General features: G+C 35.3%; 1 protein-coding gene across 5 annotated transcripts in view; it reads left to right on the forward strand.

Annotated features, from left to right (window-relative positions):
• Positions 1-13572, forward strand: part of LOC129745762 (mucin-2-like) — a 161196-nt gene extending 147624 nt beyond the window's left edge. For all 5 annotated transcript variants that reach the window (XM_055739086.1, XM_055739088.1, XM_055739090.1 and 2 more), the window contains one exon: positions 11864-13572. In XM_055739086.1, the coding sequence (XP_055595061.1) occupies positions 11864-12433 (570 nt within the window). In that variant the 3' untranslated portion in view covers positions 12434-13572. The remainder of the gene's footprint in view (positions 1-11863) is intronic.
• The last annotated feature ends 254 nt before the right edge of the window (positions 13573-13826 follow it).

Genomic DNA, 13826 nt, shown 5'->3' on the forward strand with positions numbered 1-13826 from the left:
GCTTATATGCTTGATTGAACCGTTTGTTTTCAGGTAGTTCTGAAAACACTAATAAAGCTTTCACTAACACCCTTATTCTGGTTTTCGTTCGAATGACATTCGTTCGAAAGTTTCCCCAATTGTTATTCTTGTTTTCGTTCGAACGAATAAGTACAGTTCGATCTTTCGAACATAGTTCGTTCGAACGAATGACACCATTCTCGTTTTCGATCGAACGTATTTCTGCTACTGCTTGACAAACGCAAGTCTAATGCTGCGAACCGTGGGCGTTTGAATGTAAAACTTCTATACGATGCTAAAATATTTTGTGCAAAATTAAAAGGAAATGGGAGAAAAACTGAGCTTAGGAAAATTCTAATTGAGCCAATCGTTGGCAGAAATTTTTGTCATTGCATAAGACCGGTTGTGGAATGCCAAGGACGTTGAAATTATTGAACTTTTGCGGGGTCAATGTTATGAAATTGTTTTCTTCGAAATAAAAAAAAATCGTATTGGAATGTGTGAATCATTTTTATTAGAAGAACTATTTCACATCGAGTTCCCAAAAATATTTGAATTAAAGCGGAACAACTTTTCAGCAGCAACAGAGCATGCATCACTAACACCGGCTGGTATCGGCTTCAACTTGTTTGCCATCTTTTAATCACCCGTTTTAGCAGCTGCTGGTGGTGTTGATGGTTTTTTGGCAGGCTAGATCCGTTTGCTGAAAATTTTTCCTTGTCTCCGGGGGGTGTGCAGAGTTAGCCGTTTTTCTTCCGTACTCCATCTGACGAAAAAAATTTCACAAAATTACCAAACGAAATCGGTTGTTTACATCGAATGGGTACGATAAATGTCATTTTGCTAAGCAGGGCTGCCTTAAAATTTCGAAGTTCATCTGGTAACACCAACCTCGAACGTATCGCGTTCGAACGAAAACAAGAATAGCTTTTTCGAATTCGTTCGAAAGTATACGTTCGAACGAAAGCCAGATACGCCGTAAACGAGAATAAGGGTGTAAATATACTTTTTATCTATATATATAAAAATGAATGTTTGTCTGTCTGTCTGTTCCCTATAGACTCGGAAACTACTGAACCGAACATCGTCAAAATTGGCATCTGAGGGTTTTTGAGGCCGGGGATGGTTTCTGTAGTAGTCAAAACTCCATCCGACTTAAGGGAAGGGGGGCTTCCATACAAAATTTGTAGTTTTTCGAAACAAATTAAAGTCATGACATCCATTTTCTTGAGATTTTGTTTTCCTTTGGGCGGTTTGTTTTTCGTCTCTATGGTCGAGGCGTCGCGAGCCAAAGGAAAGTAACCCAGGCATAGCATACTGATCAGTAGGAATATTTTGGCGCGTATTTCTCAACCAAGCATATTTTCTTTGAGGGGTTTGTTTTTCGTCTCCATGGGCGAACAAACGTCGTCGCAAGAGGATAGTAACCAAAGCACACTGTTCATTGATTGTTGGAAAATTTAACAATAAGGCGCCTGTTTCGAAGCGATATGCAACCTAGATGTGTTTTTTTCTTGCTTATTTGATTTGTACACAGCACGTGGTAATAAATGACGCCTAGATGTGACACGGATTGGTATTTTATCAATCGAATCAAAACCAATTGAAAGATTTGCCAAAATGCTTCAATATTTAGTTTGTGTTAATGTAGGCAGCATTCGACTTTTCATTCAAGGAACATTAGAACATGTTCAAACGTTCAACTTTTTCTGTTAAAAAAAATTAAAAATTATCTTCTAGAAATTGTTACTTTGGCCCAAATACACAACTGAAACGAATTTAGAAATGAAAATGGGAGCTTTTTATTTTAAATAATTCTGAAAAAAAAACCATCGTACTTTTTGCTTACATACCAATTCAAGTACGTACTTAACATGAAAAGTGTTTTTGTGTTACATGGCTGCATGAAAGAGACTATTGATCCGCTTCGTTTTTGAAAAGTGAGACTTTAGTTAGAACTGATATTCAACTGGACGCAAAATTTTTAAAAGAAATTTTTAGTTTACCCTTAAAGTGTTAAAAACAATATTCCCTTCTGTCAACTTACACGGTGGGGCAAGGGCAAACGTCGAACTTTTAAGAAATTCATTTTCAAAATGATTCAATATGTTGGAAAGACCAGAAGGGGTATTCCGAATGTTGAAAGTGCAGCGGATATTGAACAACATTCGTTAAAAGTGGAGTAACCAACATAAATTTATATTGCAGGAATACTGCAGATCGATCAGTGAAACTTGATAGAACAAAAAACAGGAATTCGTATTAAATCCGTTTTAAAGCCATTACTCTGACGCATCTGTAAATAAGATTTGCATTGACACTTGCCCCAATATACGAGACAAATGTAAACTCAGAAATTTGTTTTTGCCAACATTTTTGAATATTTGACTTTCAAAGAGAAAATAAAAAAAACGCTGAGAACTTATTTAGTGATGCAACTGGTATTTTTTTTTAAATATTTATATGTTTACCGTAGTAAATTTATTTAAAAAAAAAGAAATTTGCACTGTATTTAAAACATAACAAATTTAATATCTTTTTCAATACCATGATAAGTGCTGTTTGGGTATCAAGCCGGTTAAATTTGCCTACCTTCTTCAAGCAGTGGGGGACAAAATTGAAAAAGATGGAAGAGCTCCCATGTAAATTTAAGATAAAGAGCTTTTCAAAGAAGGGACCATATTTAAAAAGGTATTTTTGGGTACAGAGTACAAATTTCAGATCTTGAAAAAAGAGTTTAGAGATCAAGTTTCAGTAAATAATATATACCATCTTTGAATTGCAATTCAGAACTGCAGCTGCAGCTCTAAATTCAAAGTTGTTGGTTCTGAAGTATGATTAGGTTTGATTTAAAAAAATGCTCTCTAAAATCTAAATTTGAATAAATTTTTATAAATTACATTTATTTCCGGAAGGTGTAGCAAAGCACAACGGGTCAGCTAGTGTTATTTATAAAGAGTTCTATATGCTCTTTTAAAGCTCCAATAAAATATAAACTTAGAAGTTTGTTCCAAGCTTTTTTTTGCATATTTTATAAATAAACGCAGTGCTCGATTTCAAAATTTTAAATAAGGTGACAGTTCTCGATCAAATTGTCAAAACAGGAAACGCTCAGGCTGAATTACACATATTTGAATTGGAATTCCCATTTTTACACATTTTTGATAAGTCGTGCGTTTTGTTTTTGAGTTCTTCTCGTATATAAGTATAGCCGATGACATAGTAAGAGCGATGCGATGCGAACCGGCGAATGCGATTCAATGCGGCGAACCACATTTGATGAAAATGTATGTGAATCGCTTAAACCTGACATACTCAACGCGGCGAAGCAGATGTCAATTTGTTCCGCCGCTCGAGTTCGCATTGGCCGCGTTCGCCAATTCGCATCGCATCGCTCTCACTATGTCATCGGCCTATCTTTGAAATACTTCAAATCACCGGAAGTAGTATGAATATCTTTACAATATGAGTATTGAGTGAAAAGCTCAACTAGTAAAAGAAAAAAAAAAGTTGCTTGATGTTATCATGAAGACGATGGTTTCCGTTTTTCTTTTGAAAGCTCTAAATGGCTGAAAATTTCATGAAACATCCACAATAAGGGTAAGAGTTGAAAGGGCTCAACAATTCTTTATTTAAAATTGTATACTACGAGAATTGCTTGAAACCCCCAAAATATGAGTATTCGGTGAAAGGGCTAAACAAGAAGAAGTCGAATTGGTAGCTTCCGCTTGAGTTTAAAATGCTATAAATTACTAGAAATCAAATGAAAGCCCCACAATGTAGATATTAGGAGAAAACGCTATACAAGAAGAAGTCGAATAAGGTAATCTGGCGCTATCTTGAAATCTAAGATGACGGCTTCGACTTTTCTTTTCAAACCTGTATATTTCTGATATAATCGCTTAAAACCCCCATAATATGGGTATAAGTTAAAAGGGCTAAACTAGAAGAAGTCAAATTTGGCTATCTGACCCCATCTTTAAAAATGCTGTTAATCACTGAAAATCGTATTAAACCTCCACAATATGGGTATAATAAGGGTATATACGGACGATAGTATTTGCGAAAAATTAGCCTCAGCCATAACCTTTAATTTTGATTTGCTGGTGGCTCCACCAGTGATGCTATGTGCGTTACTTAAATCAGTATTTGCTTGGTTTAAACTGATTATATTTTTTCTGCATTGATTAAATTTTTAACTATCTACAGCTAAATTACAGGGCGTTCCTAAATGGATGAAGATAAACCGTCTTTTGCTAATGAAATGTTAAGTTGAATTTAAAACATCTGACATATTTTCCATGTACTTTTTGGTAGATAAAAAAAGAGTTGTTTCATATTTCTTAACGAATGCAAATTCACTGTGACAAAAAAGTAAATTAACGAATCCCCGTCTTTGTTGACCTAGAAAATAATCGCCTACTTGTTTTGACTATTTTGAACACATTCACAAAATTTTCTATATCGTTGAAATGTGCGATACATACAGGAGATATTTTGTTCATGTGAAAATGATGCATTTAATTTCACATGCGGAAGTTGCTTATTTTCAGTACTCATGAAAATGTTTTTCAATAACAATGCAATTGAAAAATATAATCATTTTGCAAATATCAATCTACTTGGCACCCCTGAACGTCCTAAAGAATCAAAACACAAGCATCTGTACATCGCTTTTCCACAGGGCAAATTTGTCGATATTAGAACCGGAAAATCGCGTTTATCATGCGCCCTTCTCAAAAATCGATTCTATTCTCCCACGATTTAAAGGTTAGGGCTGAGGTCTCCTGTTAAGATGGTGTTCGTATAGAACTGTCAATATATCCTAATAGACTAAGGTTGCCAGAATTTTTTCAGCACGTATCCGGGCCGGTCAAACCGGGCAATTTTATATAAAAACCTGGCAAAATCCGGGATTTGATTTCAAAAGTGACGACAATAAATCCGGGAAAATTCTCTCAAAACTCACACATTACTGAACAAAAATCAAGAAAAAAATTAAAATAATTTTTTTTTTCATTCAAACTCTTCGCAGAATTTAAATCGTGTTTAGGACTTCCAAAAAACCTTTCATGGTTATTTTCATAAAAATCGCGCAAAAAATTTCATTTTGGAGGCTTTCGTGGTTTATTTTTGTGTTTATTTTGCCAAATTAAGTAAATATTTTCGGGAAAACTCGGGCATTTTTTTAATGAAATCCAACAGGGCCGGGCTAGACTGTTCCCAAATTTTGTCTTAAATATCCGGGCAAACCCAGATAAAACCGGGTAATCTGGTATCCTTAGTATGGTGTGAAAGGTAGTAAACCTACATGTAAGAGAATCTGAAACCCTAAATTTCAATCGATACAAAAAAATGTCAAAATCGATTCCAATCGATCCGAGCTTTTATCGTAGGCCTTTTAGGTTTCTTATTAAAAATTCAAATAAGGAGAGTACTGTGATTTCTGTTATAGTTAAAAAATAATTTTAAAGCTCGTCATATGAATTTATGGTTGGGAGATTTGCATGTTTTTCACTGCTTTGGTGGATCGTATACAAATTTAGAAAACTATCTGATTATTAACTAAATTCAAGTCCATTATACTGTTCATTGAGATCCAGGTTCACTTATGAAAGGGTTAAACGAGAAAAAGTCAAATTTCGGTTTCTGATGCCATCTTGAAATCCAATATTGCGGCTTCCGCATAACTTGAAAAGGCTGATAAAAACTGAAAACTGAATGAAATTTAAATAAAATTTTCGACTACTGCGGCAGTCACCATCTTGGGTGGCTTCGAATAGCAAAATTGGTTTGCTACTCGCCACAACCTTTCACCCAATACCCATATTGTGGAACTTTCATGCGAGTTTTATTCATTCACAGCATTTTAAATTGAGGCGGCGTCAGACAGTGAAATTCAACTTCTTCTGGTTTAGCCTTTTCAACTAATATCCATATTTTGCAATTCTCAGTGAATAACAGCATTTAAAAGTTCAGTTATAGCTGCCATCTTGGATTTCAAGATGGCGTCAGAAAGCGAAATTAGGTTTTTCTTGTTCAGCTGTTTCATCCAATACTAAGGTTGCCAGAAATTTATGAAAAAATTGTTTTTCATCAAAACTCATCAACAAATATTAAATCGTATTTTAGGCATCCATAAAACCTTTCATGATCGATTCTATATAACTTGCTCAAAAAAATTGGCTTAGAAGGCATAAATAAAAAAAAAATTATAACAGAACTTTTTGTTTTTTGTTCGATTTGCCGAATAAAGTGAATAAATCCGGGCAAAATCCGGACATTTTTCAATGAAATGCGGGCCCAATACCAATATTGTGAGGCTTTCATGCGGTTTGTAGTCAATTGCAGCATTTTAAAGTTGAGTGGAAGTCGCCATCTTCAAGGTCAAGATAGCGTTAGATAGCGAAATTCGACTTCTTATAGTGAAGTCATTTCACCTAATATTCATATTGTAGGGTTTCATGTGATTTTAACTCCTTAAGAACATTTTAGAGTTAAGCGGAAGCCGTCATCTTTGATTTCAATGTGGCACCAGGCATCGAAATTCGACTTGAACTCATTTTGTTCTTCCACCGGAAATTCATAACCAATCCCTTATTTGTTTCATTTAAAAAGTTTGTACTGAAAAATAACAAAACAAAACAGATTTACTGTACCGAAAATTAACAACTTAGAAATGAGGAACTTATCCTAGGCGTTTTATTGGTTGTCTTGCGTCAAATTTCAGCTATTTATATTAGTGTTGCCATCCGTCCCGCAAAAGCGGGACATGTCCCGCTTTTTTGTTGAATGTCCCGCTGTCCCGCTTTTTCCTCAAAATGTCCCGCGTTTTTTTTTTTTTCTTGGAAAACTTTTACAAAGTTGACTGACTAACACTGGGAAAAATCAAACTTTAGTCTCAATTTGAATTCGGTGATGAACAGAAAATATTTCAAATACGTCTTTTTCTCAATATTAGCAGGATTTTTCATAGTTTATATAATATAATACTGAATAACTCTAAAGTTCTTAACATTACAGTAAGGTTATGATTTAGTTAAGCATTCTTGGAGCACGTTCAACCAATGTATGAAGAAAAAATTGGTTAAGTTGCTTCCAAAAATTATAAATTATAGAAATTTAGAGATTAATTTTTCCGCCGGAATCTTTGTTAAGCTGCCTTATATTATAAACCACTATTTTCGAGTCAATTGTTCAAAGTATATAAAGGTGAAAGTTTACTTGAGTTTTCGATTTTTCGAACAAATTTCCAAACAAACTAATTTTTATACAAATTACACAAAGATTTTTTACGCGGTTTCAAATCCAACGTTTGCATGTACGACTTGAAATATTTTCTCCCAAACTTTGTAATTCGCGAAAACCGTGGAAAATAACGGGGCATATGGCAAAAAAAACCTGTGTAAATAGAAGTCATGTAAGAAAAACTTAAATGTCCCGCTTTTTTCGGCTGTGTCCCGCTTTTTTTCGAGAAATGTCCCGCTTTTTTCTGAAAGTATCTGGCAAGCCTAATTTATATCGATTATTTTCCTCAACCAGGGGTGTCAGGTGTCCTGATTTTTCAGGATTTGTCCTGATTTTTGAGAGGCCGTCCTGATTTTTCAAAAATGCTTGAATTGTCCTGATTTCTGAAAAATGACCATCAAAATGTCCTGATTTGTCCTGATTTTTTAAAAAGTATCTAAACTAAAACTAAATTGATTGTTAAATGATTAGAAAATCAAACAAATCTTTTATAAAATAGTTTAACCAGTTAAACCAATGATATTATTTGGTTCAAATGATATTTAAATAGTGTATTTCGATATCAACTTCAGGCCATCCAAGGTTCTTCTCGCTTTTGTTGCAAAACTTGAGGCGTCTTCAGCACCTGTATTTCGCCTTAAGTTATGCAATCTAAGAAGAGCTGCATGCTATTTTCATCAATTCAGTGGTGTCCTGAAAAATCCTGATTTTTTAAATCGCGGGGTCCTGATTTTTGTCAAAATCACCTGGCACCCTTGTCCTCAACCATCGTATAAATAGGGGAACATGCCCTATTATGCGCCACCTAAGCGAATCGCTGATTTTCTATGCATTCCACGTACAAATTGTGTTAAAAATGGGTGGAATCGTTGATGAAAAGTGTTTTCTACAAATGCCTGTGATTTTTTATTACTCAAATTGCTATAGTTGCTTCAAAAACTTGATTTTTAAAAACCATATTCAAAGCCACAAACCAAAACTGTGTTGCAAATACGCGCCGCTGTGTATTCAATACGCGCCTAGCAGCCGAACACACCCGAAAGCAGCCGAAGACCGAAAACACACCAATACTTACAGACTCTTTGAATGAAGATATAATCAAAATTGACTAATCAAAATTTTAAAAAAAATTAAAAGAAGATTTTTTGGGCTGAATTCACGCTCTAAATATGATTTTAGACTTTTTGTTCGTTTTCAATAAAAATTGGCCTTTTTGAAAAATTAATGCTATTTTCAGCCTACTACGATTGGCGCGTTATAACGAGCGCATGGGCCGTGATAGAACATACCCATAAAAAGCATACCTTAGCGAGTTCGATATGATTTTTTAGCATAAAATCATAGTTTAGATTCTCCTCTATCGATGTGTCAGAAAATATTGTCCTATTCGTTTTTCTCTGCTTGGTGACACCTTATTGAAAGTGTTTTAAAATTTAGATAGAGATGAAGAAAAACCTAAATTGTGAAATCACAGGGACATTTTAAGGAAAAATTCATACTTGCCATGACCAATCACAGCATTTCAAACAAATTGGCAATATTTTGCAAGCTTAAAATGTTACAGATTCTTAAAAACAAGGGTGGTGCGTATTAGCCACATAGGGCGTTATATGAACTTTTCCCCTACAGCTGTTGAAGGGTAGGCAAGTGAATGAAAAAATCGCGTTGCGTCCCGAAAGGGGAAGCCATTTTGTTTTTGGCAGTTCGCAATCGGTGGTTTTCATTCCAATGTAAAATTTCATAAATGTAAATAGCGGAAAAATGAATCTATTTTATCAATATTATATAAAAAGTTTTATTTAATTTTTTAACTATCAAGTTTTCATCACGTTAGTATAAGTGACAAAAGAGAAAATTAGGTTACTTTAGGCTATGTGAAGCTTGCTCAGCAAACATGAGCGGAAACAAAAATGGTAATAGAAACCCCAGGGCCCAGAGAAAGGATATGGAAAGTTCATTTCTGACGAGGATGCTTTTGAAAGGTAGGATTTTTGTGATAACGAAGAAACCAACAGGAAAACGAACAAAAATCAACGGCGAGAACCCCAAGATGACACTACTGCACTGACACAAATTAACATCAACACTGGGTTGCCATAATTTTTTTTTTTTTTCAAAAATCAGGGAATTGGTGAAATAAAAATCAGGCTACGTGAAGTTACGGAATTTCGCTTAAAGTAATGACCTTTTTTTGTCATCGCTCCACATTTTCACTCTAATAATAGGTGTTGTGAACCTATTTGATTGAATAATTCTACTGAATCAAAGCAATCAAAAGATTCCCTTTAATTCCTTTTTTAACAAACAATGCAGGGAATCTTTCGATTGCGTCGATTCAGCCATATTTTCACTTTTTAACTTCAGCAAAGATACCTATCCAGTTCCATACTACCCATTTTTCATCACATTCGTAAAAATCAGGTATATTTTCAAAAATCAGACAAAATCAATGACTTATCAGGTTGTCAGACTGATCCTCGAAAAATGAGGAAAATCCAGAAAAATCAGGCACATTGGCATCTCTGCATCAACACACAAACAACGACCAACACACCTACACATTCGTACTCAGACTCTGACTCGGACACAATGATCAACTCACAAATAAAATCATCCAACCCAAAAACAACACACATAATATCAAACAATACTGAAAAAATTCAATAAGAATAATCTAAGAAAAGAAAAGTTGGTCGAGTTGATGCTCAACTCGACCAGTTCAATGTGTTTAAGAATGCAGGTCAATACAGATATGAATTGTCATACAAACAACCGCAAGATACAGAAAAAAATACTCAACTCAACGCCAATGTTAAAAATCAACAATATCAAAGCTTATATTCCGAGAATGCTCAAAGAGACGATAAGGATTATCAAAAACATTCCGCTGTCCATCACAGACAAGGAAATCGTGCAAAACGTTTTATCGGATAAAAAATCATTTAAGTAGAAAGAGTAAAGAAACTCAATCGCGAGAAGAAAAACGAATCTGATGAGAATCTAACTAGGGCAGTCAAAATAATAATTGAAAGCTCAGAGCTACCGAAAGTAATCCAAATTTACGGAGTCAATTGAAAACCAGAAATTTATAGACATATCCAGATCGAATTTGCAGCAAATGCTGAAGACTAGGTCATAAGGAAGCGGCTTGCAAAGGCAAGAAATCCTGCAAAATTTGCGGAAAAAGCGAAGATGTCGATCACAAAAACTGTTATGAAAACAGCGAACCAAAATGTAAATATTGCGGAGGTAATCATCTCCCTACAGAACGAAACTGCCCAGAGCGTATTCGAAAAGAACATATCAGTTTTGCAATGGATTATCAATAAGATGACATTCGAAGAAGCAGTCAAAAGCAAACACTCTTTATGATTTTTAATGTCATGATTCCAACGAAAAGTAAATTGTTTAAATATAAAATACTAGCTGACCCGGTGTGCTTTGCTACACCTTCCAAAAATAAATGTAATTTGTAAAAATTTATTCAAATTTAGATTTTCGTAGGCATTTTTATTAAATCAAACCTCATCATAGTTCAGAACCAACAACTTTGAAATGAGAGCTGCAGCTGGAGTTCCGAATTGCGATTCAAAGATGGTATATATTATTTATTGAAACTTGATCTCTAAATTTGTTTTTCAAGATCTGAAATTTGTACTCTGTTTTCAAAGCTTCATAATGACTTGAATAATGTCAAAATTTATGGTTTTTCCACCTTTCTTCCCAAAGTGGGAAGTTTCGAACTTCCATAAAAACATTTGTCACATATTTTTTTGAGTTATACCGAATACCCGTACGCATAAAAGCTTTTTATCTTAAACTTACACCGGAGCTCCCGTATCTTTTCCAATTTTGTCCCCCACTGCTTGAAGAAAGTAGGTTAATCAACCCGGCTCGAGTTTACATAAATTACTAATTGAAAGAAAAAGATTCGCATATTGGAATTTATTGCATATTGTACTTTATGGAGATAGAATTTTGAAAACCGATCAAAAGCGTGAATCGGGACAAATTTTTGTGTATATTCCTAATATTCTGAATTATGAGCACTTCCAGATCCTGATTAGCTTTAGATTGTGTATTTTTTGGAGTTGAAAAAACAAGCTATAGAAATTTGAAAATAAAATGATGAAAAGCGATCCTCGCCCTTCAAAGCAGATTGAATATCTATCCTTTTTGCACCAAAATTATGTTAAAAAAATGTTTCGCCATATGCAAAACTCGTGGACATGAGACATAACAGCTTACAGTTTTCCCAAACAGTACTTGACATGGGATGAAAACTATCGATTTTAGACAGTGTAAATTTCTTTATTACATTAAAGCAAAAAACATAAATATTTAGAAAAAATATCAGTTGAATCACTAAATAAATTAATAAAGTAAGCAAATTTGGAAAATAAATCTTATTTTATTGAAAAATGTTGATAGCGAAATTTCAACGAAAATTTTCGGACTGATCATAATTTAACAAATTTAAAATATTTCAACATAGCCAAAGATATTATACACGAAAAAAAAACGTTTTTTTCTAGAAAACTTAATAGTAATTTATTTCTCCAAAATAAGAAAATGTGTTTAATTTCAATACTCTTTTCCCTGAAATTTCCCACAGTCTCTGAACCGCACTGCCAACCCGTCCACGTTGAATTCGAGCACATTGGCCAATCGACGGCCACCGAAGATCAGCCTGCGGCAACGAATCCAAAACTACAACCGGAAAAAGGAATCGGACAGCGGCAGCCAAAAGGACGTCGATCCAGCTTCCAATAGTTTGCTGAACTCATCTGACGAGCTGAAGACTTTCGACGATCTGGAGCCTCACAACAGTCGCTACGACGAGGGTACAATTGAGGGAGCTGGCCCGGGTTCATCCGGAACTAGTACCACGACCGAAGGATATCGGCAACCGGAAACGGCCATTATGAAGATTTCACCGAAAGATTCGCCTTCCGCGACTTTTAACGGGTACGGCGAAACTGATTGGGATCTGAACAGTGCCTCATCGGATTACAGCAAGCGGGTCGTTGAGTTGACCCTGTCGGCGAGTAAAGATAAGGGTTTTAAATCGGTCAATAAGGGGCTGCTGTCCCGGAGGGTTCCTGGCTATTTCACACTGGCAACGGAAGACCCAATTCTTCCGATAGAGGCCTTTTTCCCGCAGGTGAAAAAAGTTAATGCGTGAACAGAGAGTATGAGCAAATTAGGGTTGGATAGTAAAGAATGGTAGAGGTATGTGCGTATTTTTTTGTATGACGAAATGAGTGAGGAACCATGTGAGCGATGATTGCTTCTGAGAATTGTTATGATGGAATGTGCGTATGAATGGTCCAGAGAATGCTAATTTTAGACCTCGAATGGATTCTATTTTCCCTGTTAAGATGTCGTTTAGAGTAAAAAAGTGCTTCCAAGTCTGCAATAAGACACACGACGTGACCCAGAAAGGCATGCAACATTAACAAAGTAGCTTGCACGATTTCTGGACCACTCACCCGGTAGCCTACTGCGATCGAGACACGCCAACACGGCTCATCGTTACTGGTCCAGAGACCTCTCATTAAGTCAAGAAGCAAAAGTAATTGGAGTAGAAGTAGTCACAGAAAAAAATGCGTCTGGTCGTTCAAGAATGTTAATTGCGGTAATCATAGGTTAGGATCACGGTAGGCGAAGCATGGCCAGCTCCGATCGCACGCGGCATACCATACCCCCGGGATCGAGAAAAAATGGGAAGAAGGGGGATCGTCTTTTCTAACAAGCACACAGACTTTAACGCCAGATAAACAGGGAACCCCCGCAAGAAAACGACGTGGTAAAAGTTGTCATTATACACTTATTGTTGTCATAAAATGAAGTAGTTGTTGGGCTACCATTTTATAGTCCTATTCTTTGTTAGGGATCTTGCTAGACGTTTTAATGATATTCTATGTAGTTTAACAATAGTAAGTTATTACCAGCGGACCACTACTGGGTCTGTAAATGCTTGAAGAGAAAAAATGAAGAAACAAGGCGTCAACAGAAAATTAAATCTCAAATTAACAGTAGGTACGCAGAGAGTGTTTTTATTTGTTAGTTAGCTCGTGAGTAAATTATTATTTTTAAACGGAATTATATTTGCCAAATCTCAATTGCGGAATGAAATAGAAAACGGTCTTTCTCCAAGTGACGTATTTTAAAACACGCTTTCAAAAATGAACAGTTAAACAACGAAAAAAGTGACGCCAGGATTGACTAGAAAATACTCAACTAGGAGCTAGAGCATTCATTTATCAAATGGAATGCAGATTTATTTGAGAAAAAAAATAATAGGATTCATTGAATATATGCAGGTGCATGAAATAAACTTTGTAAATATTTCCAATAATAATCTGTTATAATTATGATGACAAGTTCCCTTATACTATAAGTTGGAATAAGACAAGAACATAAAAAAAACAGCGTACAGGGGGGGGGGGGGCTTAGTCTAGAGGCTTTAGTGGCAAAGCTGTTTAATAATAATCATAATAATAATAATATTTCTGAAAATTGGACGGATAAACTGTCAGTTTTGCTAGTTGCTTCGGTAAAATTGTAGCAAGAGG

The sequence above is a fragment of the Uranotaenia lowii genome, chromosome 2 (assembly GCF_029784155.1).
Source record: "Uranotaenia lowii strain MFRU-FL chromosome 2, ASM2978415v1, whole genome shotgun sequence".
NCBI lineage: Eukaryota > Metazoa > Arthropoda > Insecta > Diptera > Culicidae > Uranotaenia > Uranotaenia lowii.